Raw genomic sequence first — 22370 nt, 5'->3', positions numbered from 1 at the left:
GACAACAATGCTCTCGATCCCCCCTCCCCCCAACCCAGGTAGGGAAGGAGAGAGAGAAAAAGAGAGAGACTTGGCTGGATTGAAAACTAAACTACACAGCTTTAATTAAAACACTAATGAATGATACAAGAAAATATATACAATTATATACAAATATATGGGCAAAAGCCTCTCGCCTCCCCCCACCCCAGCAACTCCCACAGCACTTCCCTGAACTGGGAAGAGTCCTGAGGAATCCCAGAGCTGCTGCTGGAGAAAGCAGAGAGTTATGGGGGTCAGGAGATCTCGAGCCTAAGGGTCGACGGTGATGGATGAACAGAGTCCTCCCCGGACGCCAGCCATGGACCGAAGAGAAGGGAGAAGAAGAAGGAAGGAAGTTGTCTCCTGTGATCTCTGACCTTCCTCTGAGCTTACGTAGATATATGGAATGGAATATCTTTGGCCAATTTTGCTGTCCATCTAACTCAGCCTCCTACGGGGGGGGGTCACAGATCTCCCCATAGTGTCTGAGCTGGCAGAGTGCAGGTGCAGCCTTGAAGCCTTAGTAGTTAGAAAAACATTCCACTGTCTTATCAGCCTAGCAGAACACACTGTTGCTAGTTACAAGAAAGCTTACTGAAGGAAAAAAAAATCAGTAAAGAGAAAAATTGGCTTCATCCTGGCTCAAACCAGGACACCAGTGTACATTTTATAAAACATTTTAATTAAAAAAATTATTTGTGGTATTTCCTTTGTCCATGTCCAATGGGACCTGTTAGGATGAATGTTTCCAGAAGGCTTAATTTTGCATTGATTGTTGGGTGGTTGCCTTCCCTACGTCCTGTACAGTGTGAAGCCTCCTCTATGGAATATCTGTCTGGTCCCATAAAATATTTGGGGAAATGTGGTTATGTGCTATCATGTGGGGTATAAATCCCATGCAATTGCATGTTGGATGCTGTGCTCTCAGGATTATAAACACATGGAGATGCTTGTATATTAGAAGTTTTACCTCGAAGATAGGAGCAAGTCTAAGTTAATGATTTTTAATTTCTCCTTTGCATGTTTTTTCTCCATCAAGACAAATACTTTTGGCTTCTCTTGAAGGACAGGGTTACAAGTGTCTCACATTTGTAGATGAATGGTGGGCAGTTGTACTGGGAAGCTATGTTGCTGTGATTTGTAAGCATTTTGGGACTTGGGCTGTATTGAAAAATAACATCTGCCATTATTGCTGTCCTGATGTTAAAAATGGGTGAAACTTAATTTTTTTTCTCTTCTTTTTTAAAACACCCTAATGGCCCAAAGATGTGAGAATATCAGTCCTGAATGTAGGTAAGGAAGAAATGGTATTAAGTTCCAAAATATGTATGTAAGTTAAAAAAAACAAAACACCAAACACATTTGGTTTTAGTGCCAAAATTTCACTTATTTTCATATTTATGTTACGTTGCTCAATGCCATTATTTTGCATTGGCAATCTATCTTTTAGCCCAGCAACCTCAGTGGCATTAAAAAACAACTGGGAGTGAGCTGGAACTGCAAGGCAGTTTTGCTCTCTGCTGTGTAACTGTTAAGTTACTTTCTAAGATACTTGAGTAAATATTTAATTCGTAGATTGATCGTTCTTTTGTTTGGTTTTTGTTGGGTTTTTTTTGGTTTTGTTTTAGTGTAGGCTAGTATACTTAATTTCTAGTCCTGTTTATTTTCTTGATTATCTGATCCTAAATAGTGCTGCTCATTTTAGAAGCTGTATTTCTTAACAATGGCCACTCAAAATGTTTTCCTTCCTAGAAAATTGTAGAAAATAGCGTTGGAAAGAACTGCAGGTGGCCTTTCCCTAGGCCTTTAGAAACAATATTTTTAATGTCAATTTATGCCAACAGATGTCAGAAGTGCTCCATAAAATCTAATGATGGAAACTTGGACAATCTATCCAAGTGCTTAATTATTCTTCCCTGCAGACAGATTTTTTTTTTTTCTTGATGTGTGCTTTAAATAATTTTGCCCACAATCAAGTCAATTTTAAGCTTTTGTGATCTTCCACCTTTTTTCTCCAATGTATGTTAATGTATTTTAGGTTAGTTGATAGGCTATTTTCTTCAGATTTGGGATTTTTTATCTTTATATTGGAGAAAGGTTTTCTTGAATCTGATCATTTGAACTTCTAAAGATTTTATGACTTGTGCATGTATTTTTTGGAGTATAGTACTGCAGAATATAATTTTTGGAGTCACTGTCTGTATGAGTGGAGCAGAAAAATGGGGCTGGCAGTTATGCTCTAGTTCATGCATTTTAGTGTGAAGACATTGAGGTTCCAGTATCGTGGTGCTGATTCAAATCCACATTCCCTGTTATAGCACCATTGTGTCCACCTGGAAGTGCTCTGTTCCCTTGCCAGGATTCAAATATTTGTATACTTGCCATATACTTGGTTGTCTTGTTGCTGTTGCTCTGGAATGTATAAATATGTGGCTCTGAGTTGCTCTGATGGAAAGACATGAAACCATCTTGGAAGCATAAAAATGGTATTATTTGGCCAAAGGCAATTGGCTGCTGTCTCCTATCTCTCCAGAAAAAGACACTGAGGTGCAAGTGTCTGGTTGGGAGTATCATTATGGACAACATGTTTTGTTGGGTTCTTTCAGTTTCAGGCTCAGTAGACGTTTTCTGTCATGTGTATCCCTGCCTGATACGTTTTTGAGATCAAGCAGTATGGGCTTCTTTTCTAATGCAAGTTGTACTGCTTTGTTTATTCTCATCTCTGTACTGATGGGTTATTTCCTATTTTTATTTTTTTCTGAGGACAAGTACTGTGTAGAACTGAATTATACTTCAGTGTATTCATTCACAGTTCTATTTGGGAACAGTAATCTTAACCACGTAGCCTAGTTAGAGCTTTCCTTGCTCTTGGGTGTCTTTTCCTCATTGCTGCCTGTTCATACAGGCATTCAGTGATTAATACACCTGTGCTTCAAATCAAGCTTAGGAGCATTTTTTGCCCCATAGTGGACATCTAGTCTGTTCTTATCCTCCCTCCCCTTGCTTTCTACATGATGTAAGAACAGTATGTACACCCAGTTTCTGAAGTCCTATGCTGATAAAGATCATCAGCTAAACATTGGGAGCGTGGTGTTTCCTGAGGTTTATGGCTTGTGCTGTAGCTTCACCGTGACCCTCTATGAAAGTTTCCCTCTGGAAACTTCATCCCAAGGAGAAGATAGATGAAGGACTCCCTGGCTGACCTCACTTTTTCTGCTTTTGCTGTCCTGAAGGTGCTATGTGATGATCCTTAGTCACCCAGCATGGGGGCGGTGGGTTGTCTTAAGATATCAGCCCTCAAGCTGCTTTTTGAAGAACCTATTGATAGAATATTTGGATTTATCTGTGATGTGTTGCAGTTGGATGATGCACTAATCTGAAAATCTTAAGTCCATTTTTGGGTTTACAGAAATGATCCAGAAAAATATTACTGTGGTATTGACTGGCTCTGGTCTTCCTTAGAGGACAGTCTTCACATTTTTATTTTCATTTTTGAATTTTTTGTTAGGGCTAAAACTATCTGTCATTTTCCAATCACACAAAAAGGCCTTGGGAAAAGAATTAGAGTAACATCACAAACAACCCAAAACTTGACGCTGTAGTGGGAATAAACAAATTTGTAATATCTTTACAGGAAATGAGGTAGTTAATTGCTAAAGCTAAGTAGGTGTTTTGGTGCCTTGAATGTTCTTATGATCAGAGCTGGGCTTCATCGTATGCTATGCTGCTTTGTAACAGTAGAGGGTACTGTTGTTGTGAGATATAAAATTATTTCTTTCACATGGAAGTTATATTTTTTGTTGTTGTTGTTATTGTGTTTTTTTCACTCATTATATTGGTCACTGGAACTGTTGACATGTCATTACACAGTCATCTTTGGGTCACCGCCTTGTCTTCATCTCATCCATTTATGGGTTTACTATGTAATTTTGTGGACAGTCCCATAATGAAGTATGAATATTTTCTTGTTTTTTGTTTCTGCCACAAGAAGTGCTTCAGAGATGTGTCTTCTGATATAGTTTGTTTTTCCCTCACTCTTGTGGAAGGACTGTTCCTTCTTTGTTCTAGATTGAGGTGTTAATTATGCAGGATGGCTTTCCAAAGAGTTCTTCTCCTAGAGATAAGGTATAAAAAGGAATGAGAACAGTTGGAGGGTAAAGTTCCAATTATTCCCTAACTTTTGCTGGACAGCCTTACAACAATCTCTCCCCCTCTGTTTTATTTACCACATTCTTACATAGTCTCTGGCTGCTGTTCACCATAGAGTAGTGTTTTATTTGAATGTTGACAGGTGTGCATTTAAGTCTTGCTTTTAAGGAATGTTACTGCTTTGCCAGGGATCATTTCAGTTCTGCGGAAGGGAACCAAGCTTTCCAAATAAAAGTTTCTGAGGGTATAGTTACATGGTGTGTTGATTTTGGTGGCAAATCTGCTGTAAGTAACTGTGTAGCAGCATTTTTGAGAAGTTTATTTTTGTGGGTTTTGTCCCATATTTTTTTCAGTGATCCAGTTTATGACCTTCCCCATCCTCTGAGCAGTTGTCTTGGCACAGCTGTGCTTAGGAGAGTTGCAGTGATGTGCTGGGCCAGGCAGGGTGTGAAAATTTACTTAACTTTGCTTTACTACCCAAGTACTGTGTAAATACACTTGTAGGTTGGTGTTAATTTGGGGTTGGAATTGGTAGTCCTGATGGGAATGGAAGACCTTCTGTTTTGGTCATGACCATATTCTAACTGTACTGTAATATACTTAGGCTGTTGGAAATCCTAATGTAGGTTTATTTGTTGTTGTTCCTGCAAAAAAAAATGCTGTTTCCAAGTAAAGTTTTCTAGGTAAAATTATTTAAGCCATAATGCAAGAAAAGACCCCTCATAGGTACAAGGTGAGTTACATACTGTGGGATTTGTTGGTCTAGATATAGTAGTAAACTCATTGAAGCCCAAATTTCTTTAGCTGCTGACTCTTTTCCATTATAGTTTATCCACATTGGTAATGTTGCTGGTACTGTTGTGTGATTTCATTAGTGAAAGATCCTATATAGACAAGCTTGAAAGAAATTTATTCGGAAGTCCAATTACAAAGAAATATATAATAAAAAATGCAGGATGTTTTGCCACTTTGACCTGTTAACCAGGGGAGTCCTTGTGGTGGCTCAAAGGAAGACACATGGGGAATTGTGTTCAGAGGCCATTCAGGGCTGTATGTGAAGCTGTTCTTTCTGTGGCATCACTGTTTTAAATTTTCAGTTGTAGAATGTGGGGCAATAATAATCCATCTGCTTGAAACCTTCTGATAGGTGCAGTTTCACAAAGAAATTTGTCAGTTCAGGACATTTCAATCATATTGAGGATATTGAACAATTGCAGAGAAACTACCTGAATCCTGTGAGATAACTCAGGTAGTTCCTGGCCTGGAGACTCCAGTTTGGACATGGTTGCATTTAATTATCTGCTTCTCTTGTGAGAGCCAGTAGGAAAGAGCAGTTTATTATGGGTAATAATGAGTAATTATCAAGGGATAATGAGAATCGGGCCAGTGATCCAGCTGCCTTTTCAGGAGTGGTTTTCTTGTTGGAGTTTGTTTGGTTTTGCATGGTTCTTCCCATGGCCAGTTACCTGTAAGCAGAGGCTGTGCCACCTGGTATATAAGGGGAGTGGAAACACAGCTCTTAAATGCAGTACCTCAGTCAGAATTGCAGAATAACATCCTAGTTAGTATCCAGTATTGTTGGTCAGCACAGATGGTGAAGTGCTGGCAAAAATACTTGTAGAGTGATTTTTGAAGACTGCTTGCTGTTAGTCACTACTACCAGATTAGCTTAATTAAAGCCAGCTGTGGGGAGGTGGTCTGCTGCAACTGATAAATCTCATTTCCTTCTCTCAAGTGTCTGAGGGCCTGGAGCTGGTGATAACTGCTTGCTTGGATGCAATGAGGATCTTAAGGTGGCTGCAGTTCTCTTCCATATGTGCAATTTTGAAGTTGGCCCTAAATCCTACTTTTTTGGCTTGCATTTCTCCATATGGATTCCTTGGCCTTGAGATGCTGGGGTTTGTGTATTGTGTTGAATAGCTTCTATTATGGTTAGTGTTGCTGTTACTCAGTTCGTTTTGGGAAAATTAGTGGGCATGTTTGTTTTAGTGTGGTTTAGAAAGAATGTCAAGGTTGAGCCTGAGAAAGATACTCTTTTATTAAAGCTTAAAAGCCCCATAAAACCAGAAGAACTGCTCCCTCCTCACTCAAATCCTGACTTCAAAAACCGACGGTTTAAGCCATTTTGGAAGTATGCTATGCAGTTTGGTTTCTCTGAATGACCAGCAGTCCTTTGTGTTTTGTGACCTGGTGTCTCAGACTTCTGCAATATTATTTATTTGTAGAATGCCCTACTTTTTGTTGTTTCCCTTCACTTAATCCTCTTATCCCTTTCCCTATCATCTGTTCAGTTGTGCAGTCAGGTTCACAATCAAACTTGGGGCCAAAAAGTTGACTACATTGATGGCTTGTCACAAAGCAAGAAGAGGCCGTTTTCTGTTTCTGAATTGATCCCAGACCTGCCAACATCAAGCTGTTTTTTTGTGTTGGTTTTTTTTTTTTTTTTTTCCAGTTAAATGAAGTTGTGTTAGATGATGCAGCTGTTTTAGAGTACAGTTAATAAAATGACTGTTGCCTTTTATAAGGAGCTCTGTTAGTGGAGTAATCCAGAAATGGCAAAACTCTAAAATTTGTGAATCCCAGTGAGCCTGTGAAATTCTGGCTGGGAGCATGCTTCAGCAGGTGGCTGGGAATGATAACAAAGAATGGGGTCTGTCGTGGAGTGCTGTGGAAGGCTTGTCTTTCTGAGATTACAGTGGGTTTATCTTTGTGGAAATTGAATTAATTTAAGAATGAGGGTTGCTCTTTGCAGCTCTCAATTTATGAAGTTTGAGCTTTCGGTGAAGTAGAGTTGGCGGTTTCACTTGAACTTCATCACAATCATTTGATGTTTCAGTGATGCTGGTACTGCTGGATGCTGGGTTACTGCTCTTATGCAAGCTGCTTCCTTGTCTTGTTTGATTGAAATAGTCCATCAATCTGGAGTGGTTTTTGCTTTATTTTTTTTTTTGTTTTCTTTTGGTTGTTTTCCCTGAGGCCCTGCAAGTCCTCTGAAAGTCTGCATCGACCCTCTAAAGAACAAAGCTGCTGTAGGTGTTTCAAAGATGTGACTGAACATTATAGATTACTGTGTCGTGGCAGATCCAATAATTTGGAGCTTAAAATTTGTAGTGTTTGTTTTAGAAAGAGGTAAAGAAAAACCTAGGTGAATGAATGTTAGCAAGCAGAGTTGCATTGATAATTACAGTTCTACCTGACTTAAACATTTTTAGTTTCTTTCCTTTGATATTGTTCCAACTTGTAGTAATAATGTTACCTATTATACTTGCATGTTGCGAACATGTAAGAGCCTTTGTAGCCAAGATCTTTGGATGCAGTGTAGCACATGAGCGCAGTCACATGCTGCTTATCTGCATGACAGTTCTCTCGTAGTTAACTGTCTGTTTCCATTTTGCACAGGAGCTTTGTGTCACTGTAAGCTTCATTTCTGACAGATAGGGATCATTTCAATATAATTTATCCTGGGACAGTCAATGTTCTTGTAGCTGGAGGTGAGACTGGCCTCTTTTGTTTACTACTTTCCCCCTTGGGGGAATGAATAGTAGCTTGGTTCTGCATTTAAGCCATTGCTTATTTCAAACTACATTATGAGTTGTTGTGTTTTTTTTTAAAGAAAGCTTACTTGCCTGGTGAAACAATTTACTTAGGTGCCAAGCAGTTTAATTCCATTGATCCTATACCGGAACCAATGCTTCTTAGTATTTAATCTTCTGGGTGCCCGGAAGTTTGTTTTCTCACTGGCTTGTTTCTCTGCCAAATGCTAATTTAAAGGGATTCATTGTATTTTTGTACATGCTGTGATAGGAGGAAAACTTTCTTTATATTGTCTCCAGCTGTATTTCTCCAGAGCTGGGTGGTGTGATGATGAACTTCTGATGCTGCTATTTGAGTAAGTTACTAATTGTCCAGCAATTTCTGCACATGGAAATGAGGTGCTACTGATGACAGTATTTAATCCATCTCTGGGTTATTTTTCCAATGTTGTGATGAACCGGTATTTTTTCAAACACTTCTGAAAGAAAATAATAGGAAATGAGAATCTATATGTGCACTGTTCAAAGCTAGTGTGGTTTTGGTGATTTGTTTTGGAGGCTTTATTTCATTTATTCTTTCCCCTGGGTATGGGAGCTTTCATAGTCACACAGATACTCTGGGAAGACCATTTGTTTTTGACGTCCTTCTAGGATGCACAGATGACTTCTGGAACATCTTTATTTTAGATTTTCCTGTGTCATTGTTTGGTTTAGGCTCTTGCATAGATGTAATTGTAGGACCAGTTAGTGTGGCTGGAAAGTGAAGACCGACCTTAGGCATATAAGCTGCTCATCAAGACATTTGGCTTTGAAAGAACATGTGCATATACTTGATACCTCTCTGTATGTATCTACTATCTATAAAATCTTGTGCTTTTTAGACCCTCTTATATCCAAATTTTGGTCCACATTTTGGAAACTGAGTTTTACAATTTGATGGACCAGAAACCTTTTAAGACTTTATAATCAATTGTGTTGATGCTGTTAAAAAAACCCCAACAAACAGAAAACCCTCACACTTCCCTCTGGCCCCAAATTTCAAAATACATAAGCGAGAAATGGATCCAACAGACATTCTGTTCAGTATTACCTTTCATGTTAATGAATGGTCTGGGTCCTTGTAATACAAAAGAAAGTAGAACACTGTCATTTTCTTGAGAAGATGCCTATAAAGCTTTCAGGAGATGTTTTGTACTCATACACTTTTCTTGTACCTTACTCCTTCCTAACCTTTGTTTGTGTTCTGGGCATACACAGAAGAGATGAGAAGTGTCACTGTAAGACTGTATATATGAACTTGTTGGCTATTATTCTGGCAGCTGGCCCAGACATCTGCTTTCAGGTTTTGGGAGGCTTTTGTCCACTGGCTTAAAATAATTATTTGTAGATAATTTTCAAACAATCTCAAGAGTGTGAGTTTCCTGAAGGAAGTATTTATATTTCTGCTTTTGAGGAAGGAGAGGTTTCTGAGAGCTTGAAAAAGCCAACACAGAGAAAGTTTTTTCCATATCAGGAAGAGGGAGAAAAAAAAACAAACCACAGCGGTTAAATGGATCCAGTAGGTGTGAAACTGAGACCAGATTATTAAAATAGCTGTTGTCCTAATTGATATAAATTACATGTAGGTATCTTTATTTATTTAAAACAAAGATAATGAGCAGCAGCATTCCAGAGCCCTGTGACAGTTGTGTGAGTATATGTGTATTGAAGACACTGTCACTACTACAGTTCTTAGACTGTGCTTTGTTAATGTTAAAAGCCCATGTCCATAGTAAATAAAAATACAAGAGCAAAGTAATATATTTATAATTATTAATGCTATGCACTTTGTAATATCTAAGGTAACAATATATGTTTTTTTTTCACAAAATATGAAATTAATTTTCATTGTGCCAGTGCTGAGCAATAAACTTCTAATCAAGAAATTTTAGTGTATTTTTTCTTAGTTTGAAACAGAACTTTTTTCAAGGACAAATTTAAGTGTGTTTTGCTTTCTTTATAATTTCAAGCTGCTAGTATGTAGTAAAGAGTAATAATTTTTGAAAGTTTTGAGGGTTTTCTGATATGGAAATAGTTTGGTATCCCAAAAGTTATGTGAAAATAACATGTGTGAGCACTAACCAAGGAATCCGAAGGCAGTATGCTATTTACATTTTTCTAATGATTGAAATAGTAGCTTAAAATTACTTTTAAAAATACTTTAGAGTGATTTGGCCCTTTTGAAGTGTGATTGAAAGCAGCCAGGAAGCATTGGCCTATTAATTTTTGTTTACATCAGTTTTTTGTCACCAAAATATTGAGCCTGGCCCTTAGTTCCTCAAAGCAAAGTATATTCTCACTGAACTTTTCCAGCATGTTGGTTTTCCTGTCCCCTTTGCTTTTGGGGGCTTGTTTGTCCATCTCTTCTGGAAAGAACAAAATGTTGGCTTTCCCCTGGAATGGGGAGCTGTAACAGACACCAAGGAGCTGCACACACCAGATGCTTGAAGCACCTTGTTGTCCTTGTGCCCAGAGTCCTGTTGGTCACGGGCACTGCGAAGTTACGTAGCAGATCCAAATAAATACTGATCAGATGCATCAAACATAACAGCCCTTCCTGCTACCAAACAGTTGTTTGGGCACTGCTGAAGACAATAGCAATGTAATATCCTCCTGAAGCATTTGCCAGCTGGCACAGAACACCGCATCTTTTCATTTGGTTCATTCATTGCAGGATAAAGAAAGTTGTTATGCTCAGAGTATTTTAAAAATACATCTGTTCAGAACATGAGCTTTGTTTCTTGCTTAGTTAATTTGCCACTTCATTATGGACATCCTGACAGAAAAAGTGATGTGCACAACAGGAAGTGTACAAGTTGATTAGGTTCCATGAATTGAATAAAAAATAATTAAAGAAATATATATCTTTCAAGTTCTGTATTGCTCAAAGAGTTGTAGTTTCAATTAAATGACAAGAAATTGAGATCTGTCAGAGAATTACTTTGCAGTTTCTAATGTAACCAGTAGGTCTTGATGCCACAAAGTTATTTAGAGATGTGATAATGCTTGGCTATATCCATTCGTAGCTGTCAAGCCTTTTTTTTTCCCCAAGAGTTTTTTAAAAAAACAGATTATTTTTACAGATGAGAAACAGTTTCATCAAAGGCCTTGATCAGGGTTGCACAGGTTGTAGTCAGATTACCCATATTGGTTGTGCTTTAATTAGACTGTGAGTTTGCATCAATGAGCTCTGAACCAGTTGTGTTTGCTCTCCCTGGGATGGTCCTTGTGTTTGAGCCTCATTGCCCCATGTCCAGTTTCTTGATGTGGAGGAAGGTTGGTTGCAGGCTGAAGCATAAATGCAGCTGATGTCCAGGCAAAGCGGATGGCTGAGGAATTTGTGCTTAAGCTTAGCTATGAAGTCATCTGTCAATAAAAAGGATGTGTTGCTGGGTCGGCCACAGAAATGAAGAGAGAACCTGTGTGGTCTACTTGAATACTGTATGCTTAAAAAGTTAGTACTGTATAAATGAAGGTAGTATTTAATGAGATGCTGTTGAGAGCAACAATGTGGAAACTTTTCAACTTTGTACAGTGCGTAAGTGAATTGATATTTAGATCAGAACAAAACTTTTCATTGTGGAAATAATTCATTATGATATTTCACAATGCTATGCATCCTCAAGTGAGGGTGAATCTTCTCCCATGGGAACGTTATATGAAACAAGAACCAGCCCCTTCCAGCATCTCTGTACTGATACAAATGCAGGGAGGTGGCACACAGGGACAGGCAGTCAAGTTTAGTGTAACAGAAAATTTTTTTTTTTTAAAAAAAAGACAGTTTATTGAAGTAGAAAATTTAGAGTTTATTGGAAGTGTTCTTTACAATCAGATGTTTCCTGTTACTGAAGATGTGTCCTATTGCTGAGTGACTTTTCTCTTCTTGTAAAGGGAATAAGTTTGAACTTTGAACCTGGGTCTCCACAGCACTGGGCTGAAAGTCTTCATACAGTTCACTTGCCAAAACTTGCAGTCCCTGTGTTTACTGCTGTTAGCTTGCACATGTGTGATTAGGAATTGTGCCTGTGGTGTGTGTGTGAGTTGTCTTTATAAATTCCTCATCTTGGATATTGAAAATGTTAAAATAATGCTGCTCAGACAGTACACTTGATATTGTAACTTCTTGTGGTGTCTAAGCACGGGAACACTATGGATTGTTTTTCACAGAGTGGGAGCTGTGATTACCCTTAAGAATGGTCTCATGTTTGGTTTTTTTTTGACCTTCACTGGCGCCGTGTGAAGTGGTGCATAGGCAATGTCAGAACTGATGCCTTGAGTTTTTAAGAAAGAGTATGTGTAACTCAGAGCATCCTTGAGGCCATGGTACAGGAGATGTTCTTATAGTAGCCAGTGCTCTTAAAACAGACTTGTCTTGCTGTGTTCAGGAGGTGGAAAAGTAGCAAAATCAGTTTACTATAGAAGAGCTTGGTAAAGCAGAATAAACCAAGCTGTGGGGGGCACACAAGATTAATGCAAAGGTAAGATGCTTAAATGAGTAGGAAGGCATTTATAATTAGACTGAATAAATTACTTAGCCCTTCCCTGAATCTGTCTTCAGCAAATAAAACAAAGGAAGTAAAGTATTCCCTGTTAAGTGATTTTTAAATACAGGCAGTTGTTCTTGTGTTTTACCAAATCTGAGGAAGAGAGTTCATGCTTTAAGTGTCTTAAGTGTGATCTCTGTGAAACAACTGAAATTATTTACTTGCCTCCAATTCATTGGATATAAAAATTATCCAGAGTGTTGCTTAGTCATTATAAGTCTGTGGATTTTTTTTCCAAATCTTTTTTCTTTGGAGCAGGGAAAGTTCTGAGACAAATCTTGTCAAATTAATCCTGGCAGTAGCATGTTTTCTGAAAGTGGTACTGCTTTTATGTGCTTAATTTTCTGACTAGATGAAACATCAGGATAGTTTTTGTTATTACTGGCCTTTTCTTCACTAATTTCTGAAGAATTTTGTACATGAAGTGTTCCTTCTCTTATATATGTCATGTTACAAAATATTGATCTCAAATAGAAAATAAATTTTGATAGATATTGAGATGTTTGATACTATATTTTTCAGTACTCAGCTGAAAAAGGGAGACAACTGAATGACACTCTTTTCTTTACAGATGGTCTTCTAATTCTGTGGTAAAAAGCAGTGCCTAAAATATTTCTTTCCATTCTGACTCTGAATCAAAACTTTATTCTTTAATGTTACTGCAGTTGCCATCCCCAGTCCAGGTGATGGAGCTCTGTAGAATATCTGATCTCTGACCAAACTCTGGAGGTAGAAATTACATTAAAAGATAAGTATAGGTTGCAGTTCTGCAGGAGTCCATTGGAGTGTCTGGAAAGCAGAGGTATGGAATGAGAAACTTAACAGTGATCACGCATGCAAGAAGTCAGCGCAGACCTCGGAGCCTGAGTCTCTGTATGAGGATGTGCCAAATTACAGCCTTATATTGCAGTGTATTATTGTATTCCCTGTTTGCCTTGGTCTGTGGAGTGGATTACTGTAATGGTATGTGGTATCCAGGCTGTGTTAAATTTTATTATTAAGCTCTTATAATACCCGTGGGACTGATGGTTTGTGGTTTCTCAGGACCACTTCCAAAGCAGCACACAATCATTTTTTTCACTTTTTTTTTTCTTTTTTCCTGTAGAAGTTGGTTTATTACTAAAGTCTGGGTTGTGGGTTTTTGTGTTTGTTTTGTTTTTTTTAAACAAAAACCCCCAAACCCAACAAAAACCCAACCTACCCCCCCAAAAAAAATCCCAAACAACAAACTCAAACAAAAAACACCCAAGCCCAACAAACAAACAATCCTGCCCCTGAACAAACAAACAAACAAACAAACAAAACCTGAGCAAGAGAAAGAGAAATACTTGGTTCAGCTTCTTTCATTTCCAACAGGATAAGACAAACATTCACAAATGCTTGCAGGGGAATCTGTTAAAAGCAAAAGAAGTTTGTGGCTTGCTTCTCAGAGGAACTTACTGTAAAAGTCTTAACTGAAATTCTGAAACAGCACTTAGATAAACATATAGGTTATATATAGTTCTTGATTAAATGTGGGTTATATTTGCTGTTCTCATTCTGTGTTGCCTCTGCTTGTTTTCAGTTTCTATAATGCATTTTAATCAATGATGAAATGAAAGCAAAGACAGTATTTGCATTGGAAGTTGGTCCATGTATTTGATCTCATAATTTCAGGAACTTGGTATGACTGGGCCTTAGGAGCTGTTTTCATGCATCTCTTGAGTGAATGCACCCATGCATGATATGAAATTTTTACCTTATGGGATCCATCTATCTTGGTGTTTGAAACTTAAGATGTTTTCCAATATGGCCTTGTTTCCTTCTGTCTCCTACAAATCTGCAGTTAGTTGGTCAGGATCGTTGTTCTAAATGATAATTTATTTTTCTTTCATTGTAGGCATAGCTGTTCAGAGACTAGAGTAGTGGAAAAGGTACAGCAATCTGTAAGGAACAGCAGTTAAATAGTTACCTGATGTTCAGAACTGCCAAGATCTAAGGTGCATGAACATGAAGGAGGATGAGTAATTTAATTTGCCTGTGATGGGCATAGGGGATTGTTATCCAGAGTTATCCATGGCAGAGTTATCCAGGCCCCGAGGAAGCTCATGGTTAACAAAACAAACAGGAGGATAGGTTTGCTGTGGTGGAAAGGGGTGTGTGTGTGTGTGAAGAGATAAGGGGTCAGGACACTTTAAGTGCATCCCTTGCCTTGAAATACAATCAGTCTTCACACCTGGGTGGCTTATCTGGATAGTGGTGTAATTGCAGCAACAAATGTAGCCACTTCTGATTTGCAGGGTTGTTTGTTTTTATTGATGTTTTTTTTTACTTCAGTATAGAACTGTGCAAATCCAGTTGTGCTCCTTCAAAGGTAAGTTCAGCTCTACATCTGGTGTGGAGCATTGTTGAAACAGCATTTAATTTTTTTTGCAGAGCAGCGTTGAGTCTCTCTGCATGGTCTGTCTTGAAGCTCCTGGTTCCTGAACCAAATGTGTTTGTTCTATAGGGGTCAGCTCCTGAGAAGAGTGGTCTCATATAGCACTCCTCCACAGTCCAAAAGGGTTGTGGTGGAGCACATTCAGGTTGCCTTGCAGCAGCCTTGTTTTTTAGGGGATGATGGAGCAGATTCATGTGTTGGTCCAATTTTTTTATGCTCTAGCTGGATGGTAGGTAGGAAGGGAAAGTGACCCAGAGTATAGGTCCCAGTGTGACATTGACCCAAAATTGACATTGAGGGACCCAAAGCAACTTTGCAGCCTGGCTGGTGAGGTCTTGGATGTTGTTATTCCTGGCACTGAGTGCCTTCTAAATAAGTGAGTGTTTCTGCTGTCTTTGCTGCTTCTGATGGATTGGATCAGATCCAGAACTGCATTTGGATTTTACTTTATCTTTTTTTTCCCCTTCTTTTTTAAACTGCTGTAGCCACTGAAAAAAATGATTATAGCTAACATGAAAACAGATGTAAAAGGTTGGCATTGTGGTGTGTGCAGGCTGAAGCTGTGCAGATTGGCAAGTTATTGAGTGTCAGCTTTCATGATTTAGGCATAAAAGCTGCTCTTCAGTTACAAAAGCAGGAGGAAAAAACCTGCAACATTTAAGCTTCTTCATGGAAGTAGGTAGCTGAAAGGTTAGGGGCTGCTCCTTCAGATATAAACAATTCTTGGCACCTAAAGCAAGCGCACATGTAAGTGGGTGCATTTTACATTGTGTCTTACAAAGTTTTGAAAGGTAGAGCCTTTAAAGATTGAAATGTAGAGCCTTTGAAAGCTAGAGGGGACTTGGGGGTGACACACTGGGCACGGACTGAGCAGCTGCATAGTATGTGGAAAATATGGTCTAGAAAGCTGGGAGGATTTTGAACTGAGTGATGACTGGAAGAGATCTGAAGCAAAACAACTTTTCTTATGTTTGTGGAAGCAGGACTCAGTATATTTGCAAATATATTTGGCTTGCATCAAAGAAATGCTGATCTCGATCAGCTTCTGACAAAACCAACCTGGAGCTCTGAAATTTGGCTGAATGTGAATAGCTGTCTGGGTGGAAGGTGACACAAAACTATCTACTTGGCCCTTTTCTACTTCATCGTTTATTCCCTTTTGAAGTGTTAAACACTGTTTATTTCTGGCATTTAGTAAAGATCCATGGTTTGTGAAATTACTTGTGGTGCTGGAGGGGGAATTAACTATAATATGGGTTATTCACAGGGAATTTGATGTTGAAACTGTGAAACTAATAGTCACATGGATTGGAAGAGGAAGCTCATGCTTCGTCTGTTTGTAATTTTTTTTCATTTGTTTATAGGAGGAAGAGAATGTTCTCAGTTAAAGGAATGAAACATTATACCATTTTTGTGAGCTGCAATAATGGTATTAATTTGGTCCTTGCAGTGCTTTCCAGCCATTCTTAGATAAGTCCTGGTATTTCATGCACAGTGTTTGAATGCAAAATATATTGCAGAAAGATGAACAACATTTAAATTTGGCATTAATTACAAGGTAATTATGTTAACATTAACATTATGTTGATAGAAGTCTCAACAGTTTTAAGAAGTAGAACCCCATAGAGATGTCAGAATTAATTGATGGCAGGTGAATTTAATGCAGTTAAAATGAATTAAACCCCTTGCTATTTAGAATTATATAAAGATGTCTGAATTTTATTCCTAAAAGAGGAAATACAGTTGTTAAGTCCAGATGGATTTTTATTTTTGTTGGAATAAGTTTTGAGGCTAGTAATATCTATTTTTTAATCTATTTTTTAATGTTACTACCATAGCATTGGATCTGGTACAGCACAGACCTGCTTTTAAAAATTTTTTTAATCCAGTTAAATGAACATATTTACTATGTTTGTTTTGAAAATTACCACTTTCTTATTGAATTTGTTAGAATTGGAAAATAATCATGAGGATGTTGTACACTATAGAAGAGCCAAGGGCTCAGTCCTGTGTCAAGTTACTGTCAGCTGAAATATGGTAACTGTCACTATCTGTGATTGTAGCCTGCCCAAGGTGAAGTGATGCATCAGGAGCTTTTACCCTCTTTTCAGCACCCACAATCTGATTGTGTTTGGGCTTTTTTGCCTTATGCTTGCACTGAGGCAGCTGCTGTGGTTCTGCAAAGGGTGTGTGATCAGCTGGTCATGCCTGAGGCCTACATTACAAAGAGGAACTTTAAGGGATTCAGTCTGCTCATTTCATTGAAGATGCAAGGCTGTTCAGGTATTGCTGTATCAGTTCAAATATTCTCATTTAATTAAATCCTTAATACTCTCATGGTGGTTTGTTCATTGCTGTGGTTTACCTATTGGTAAGCTGTCTATAAGTTCTGGGCCCAAATCTGCTCCACTGCTTATAGGGTAGAATTGAGTAGACTTTCTGCTTCAGCTGGGGTTGGCATCAAAATGGATAGCAAACTACGAGGCTTACTCTGCAAGTAAGTGTTGCTTTGTCTCAAGTAAGAATTAAGCTTGAAAACCCCTCTACCATTGAGCTTGGTACTGTATTGCAGCTCCACTTGGAACAGAATATCAAATGATGACAGACAAATTTTGCAAACAGGTTCTAGGCTGGGAGAGTGGTGTATGAGGAAAAGGAATGACATGGATCATGGGGTGCAAGCAGGCAATGAGGGTTTCTGTTCGGCCAAATGTCAAGTTGCATGTATAAAAACTACGAACTGTGACTAAAAGCATCGGAAATTAATGGGTGAGCAAGAGTTGTCATTGTAATAATGGATAAAAGTGCTGTTGTGATCCCCAGATGTCAAAACCAAAGTGGGTATCAAGTAGAGAGGTTATTTTTTCTTGATACTTGGCACACATGTTGATTATAGTACAAAGATGAAGGATATTCTGTGATTCTATGATAAAGATAAATTGAAATGCATTAATCTGGGGAGCCACTACATGTGAGTAAAAATGTGGAAGACATGGTGGGAACTGCAAGGAGCACAAGGTAGTTGGCTTAGCAAACAGTGTCAGGGAAGAGCTGATCATAATAGGTGAGTCCCCTAAGAGGGGACAAAATATTGATAATACATTTGATAAGAAAAAGCTCTCCAGTCTAACAGTCAAAGGCATATTATGATTCAGGTAAGGTCAACTAAACTTATTAGGCATAAAATAAAACTATTTTCAATAAATTGTAGCTACTTCATTGTTCAAGGACCCCATAATTTGTTGTATAGTCCAGTATTCTGCCTTTGCCCAGATGCCTGTTTTTTTGTTTGGCTGGTGGATAAGTTGCACTGCTTCCTGGCAGAAGGGAGCAAAAGGGGTTATTTAAGTAAGATAAGAAGAAAATGTTACAAGAAGTGGTGCTAAGAAAAAAGGGAAAATGAACTTGTACTCTTGTGTTACAGATTCAATGGTTCTTTCCTTTGACTCCGTTGGACAAACAGTAGGCTCAGGTACAACATTGCCTTCTTCTCTATCTCCCACCTCATGACAAGGCTTCTACTTAATCAGGCATGGTAGCCATGTTGGGAGGCAGGTCACTGAGTCAGACTTCTGTGGGAATCAAACATCTAGCCAAAGTGGGTAAATAGGTCCTTTCTTAAGTGTAGTGGGAGGACTAAGAGATCTTAGTGCAACACGTGGATTGATGTGTGGGACCCCTTCCATTGCCCAGCAAGGCAGATGACCTGGATGTGTTACATGCATTAGTGATGTGGTTTGTGCTTCTTTTCTCATGTGAAAGGCATTAAGATGATGTCACCCAGCAGCTGAAGCAAAAAAAAAACCAACTGTTCCATGCTACTAGGAGAGTTTCTCAGCTAAACAAACAGTTGAGTTATTTGGGGAAAGACATCAGGAATGCTTCCAGGAAGAAGAAGGCAGAAGAATCATAGCTAAACAAATAGGGCTGGAAACTTTTTTTTTTGGGTGGAGATTCACGAGCATTATCAAAGCCCAGGGCGAATCTTGCCCAATCTAATTTCCTTTGGAATCTTGAGTACAACCTTCAATTACCCTGAACCAGAAATCAAAAATTCTTTTGATGTTGGGTGTGCTTCATAAAACCAGTGCCAAAGCACGCCACAGGGAGCATGATACTTGATGAAATCCAGTTTATAGTGTGTGTATACATGAAGTGCAAGGGAAAGGCGAAGAATTACTCTTTATAACTCCATAACACTTAAAAGATGGGGTATTGACTGTCTTGCAAAAAAAACCCCACTACAAACCAAACAAAAAACCCCACAAAACAAACAAAAGTGAAGGTTTAGTATTTTATGTTGTTTACTAGCCTTTCTTGTTAGGTTGATAGAGGGAACATGCTGCCTTCCAACATAGCACCTGTCTTCTGCCTGCACAGTTTGAAAGAGAGCCTGCTGCCTGACACTAACAGCAAAGTTTGAACACAGATTGCTGATTTACTAACCCCAAGCTAGTGGTAGTAACTTGATTTTTTTTTTTTAACTCCACCTCAAATGCTTTCTGCTCTCCCTGCATTTTCTCTAAAATTTAGATCTGGAAATGGATCTCTTGTGGGTGCATGGTCTGATGTGGGAGTATCTCTAGGGTACTGAGTGCAGAGTGGTTGTGTTGTTGTTGTTATGGGGGCAAGAGACCCTCTAACTCCCTTCTACTAATTCCTGTCTACTAATTTCTAGTAATTCAGTCATAACTGAAGTATGTTGTTGCCTGCCTCCTTTGGTACTGGGTTGATGGTTTCTTTAGTCTACAAAAGTAGGGGGGATGTTTCATAGGTCTGAGAAATCTGTGAGTAAAATTCCAGGAAGTATTTTTATCATGGCTGAGTGTCTGAATCAGTGTGCCTACAGTGGAGTTATGCTGGATTGGTGTTGATCCAGCTAAGAGCAGAGTTAATCCTGGAGTAAAACTTTTAAATGTTCCCTACTACAGATTTTTTCACTAATACTGTTTTTGCTTCTAACTGATGTGAAAACATTTAACCCTGTGGATAACTTACAGTGCAGGGTATGGAGTTAATCATAAATGTTGTATTAAGGTACTACCAATAGGGTGGCAAACTTGGTTTTGAAAAATAGTTGAACTGCTCCATATCTTTTTGAGTTCTGTTACTATGGAAGGTGGGAGACAAGCTAATGTAAGCCAGTTTTAAAGTCTGTTTTAAAAGTACTGGTCTTTGTTCTGCTTGTATATTGCAACTCAAGCTTGGATTGGTTAGGAGTAAGACAGTAAAATTTTATCTTTTGCAAACCCTTCCGCTGTAACTAGATTGATCTTCCCCCCCCCCCCCATTGAAGAAATACAAATAAAATTCATATATTTGAGAAAAGGGGCTCAGAAATGTCCAAGCAAGCTGTATGCTTATTGCTTTCATATTTGGTACTTTGCAATCACTATGCTGCAAATTTTAACTTGCTCTGAACTGCTATGTTTAATAAGATGTCAAGATGTGTGATGTCTATCCAACTGAGGGGTAGCTTTCCTTGTTGAACAGGAAGGAGAGAGAGAAAAACTGTGGCTATTGTGCTTCCGCTGTCCATCCCATCTCACCTTGCTGCAGACCCAGGAAAAGACAGAGCCCAGAAAGAACCCAAAGAAACAATGGCAGCTCCAGGCCCAGCCATTCCTAGTAGGTGATGTTTCAGGTTGGGGTAAGAAGGGACTAGAGTTACGTAATTTGAAACATAAAAATGCATATACCTTTTTCTTTATTAGTCAGAATTAAAAAGCTGTGAATAATAGTCTCCCTGTTAAGATTTCATGCTGCTTAAACTAGTACTTATTGATTTATGTTTGCATATTAAACAACTTCATAGAATTGCTCTTTTGTAATTGTTCATCATGCCACATGAAGGGCAATGTCTTGTTGCAGCTTCTGTGTTTTATTTGAATTGACTGTTTGTCCTTATCTTGGTTTTCCCCTTTACTCTTTGTGCCACATGCAAATCTCAGTTTTCAGGAAGACTGGAAATGTGGTGTTGGGCATCTGAGATTAAAGACACTGTTTAGGTTATTCTCTACAAACTTTCTGAACTCAGTGTTCAAAAGATCATATGGCTATGAAGCCTTAAGGTACTCCTTCACAGAAGTTTATTAGCCTAGAGGGCATAAGAACAAAATATACTTGCAGTGACCAAACTATCTGAGGTTCACACTGTGGTCCAACCTTCACAAGGCCAGATGGTTTTGTGGTTCACTTCATGACTGCCCCTTCTCTTGAAAGATAAAGTTCAAGCAGCAAAGATAAATGTTTAATGTGATGTCTAGGCCAGTGTTTCAGCTGAATACATTTCAGAAAGGAGGGTGTCATACTATGAACTTGGGAAACATTAAGCAGGACACAGGATGTTGAGGAGACTTAGATTTCATTTGTTTGCCATACTCAATATCCTTTTTTATTTTTTCCCCCTCTGTCTGTGATTGCTTTGTTTGACTTCGTTGCTAGCAAATCAGACACTGGAGCTTGAAAGTCAGATTTATACCCCTGCTATTTTTATTCAAGACTTCTTCTGCCTCCTGAGTCTGAGAGCAAGCAAGTTAAATTTTTTGTCTCCAAGCCTCATTAGGACAGGAGCTTGTTGAATGTGCAGCTTTCCCATCTGATAATGTGCTTGCTGGAAACGCTGAGGTTCTAAATACCTTGTGGCTTTAGGCTTACGCTGTTGTTAGACATGTTTGATTGCAGTACTGGCACTGGTTGTGTAGCAGTTGTCACTGCAGGCTTAAAATGCAGTAGCTCTAATGTCTCGAGAAACCAAGTGTTATCTAAGTCTTTCTCAAACTGAGTATTTTAATTGTTTTGGTTTTGTTGCTTTTTTTCTTTTTAATTTAATTCTTAACCCTTCACAAAAGGTCCTCTTGACTTAAGTGAAGAAAATGGAGCTTTTAAATTTTGGTTTAGAGTAGCATATCTGCTGCAGCTTGTGTTTGTGAAAGCTCACATGCAAGGCAACGCTTCTAGGTGCTGATTTCAAAGGGATAGTGAAGTAATCGTCTGAGAGTTGAAATCCATGCTTATTTAGGACTTCGCTGTTAGTAATTCCTTACACTAAAGTCCTTAACCATTTTGGAAGAAGCTATGAGAACTACAAAGGAAATGTTTTGCTTCCTTTAGCTGCTGAAGATGTTCCAATAACCATTTTGTGAAGGATGAGAAGAACCTTGTGTCTCTCCTAAACACAACTCAAGAGTGAATATGGTGGCTACTTTCCAATGCTTTGCATGGAGAGTGCTATGGATGGAGGCCAGGAGCAGCAATGCAATTAAAATAGTTGGGTACTGAACTGACAAAATAGTGATAGATTCCTTGCTTGAGAGAAGAACGTTGGTGACTTGCAGAAGGTCGCTTGCTGTTTGTTGGCTTTCTCAATGAGAATCTGATCATGTAAATGGCTACAGTTACAAGCTCTGATCTTTGCTAGATTTCTAGATTAGTAGTAATTAATGTATGTTATTATGTTAATAGAATTTGTCAGGCTCTGGTAAATTTGTTGAGGAAAGCAATGTTACTTTACATTGGGAGCTGGTGTGGTTCTAGTGTGTTGGGTATTTTCTGGTTTATTTGGGGTTGTTTTTTTTGTGTGTGTGCACAGTTGTTTTTTTCCCCCCAAACGTAATTTTTGACTATCTGTCTTAATACCATGTGGTATTGATGGGAAAGGAGCAG

The 22370-nt window shown here is 38.6% G+C and overlaps 1 protein-coding gene across 7 annotated transcripts in view; it reads left to right on the top strand.

The window, feature by feature from the left end:
• The window catches only part of ST3GAL3 (ST3 beta-galactoside alpha-2,3-sialyltransferase 3), a 181209-nt gene that overhangs the window by 20410 nt on the left and 138429 nt on the right, over nt 1-22370 (top strand). For 4 of the 7 annotated variants that reach the window (XM_010006569.1, XM_010006572.1, XM_010006573.1 and 1 more), the window contains exon 2: nt 18130-18177. The exons of the other annotated variants lie outside the window; for them this stretch is intronic. In XM_010006569.1, the coding sequence (XP_010004871.1) occupies nt 18130-18177 (48 nt within the window). The remainder of the gene's footprint in view (nt 1-18129; nt 18178-22370) is intronic. 7 annotated transcript variants of the gene reach the window in all.

This window comes from Chaetura pelagica, unplaced genomic scaffold (assembly GCF_000747805.2).
Source record: "Chaetura pelagica isolate M959 unplaced genomic scaffold, ChaPel_1.0 scaffold69, whole genome shotgun sequence".
Lineage (NCBI taxonomy): Eukaryota > Metazoa > Chordata > Aves > Apodiformes > Apodidae > Chaetura > Chaetura pelagica.
Note: the sequence above shows the minus strand (reverse complement) of the source record. Positions and strands in the feature narration are given on the sequence as shown.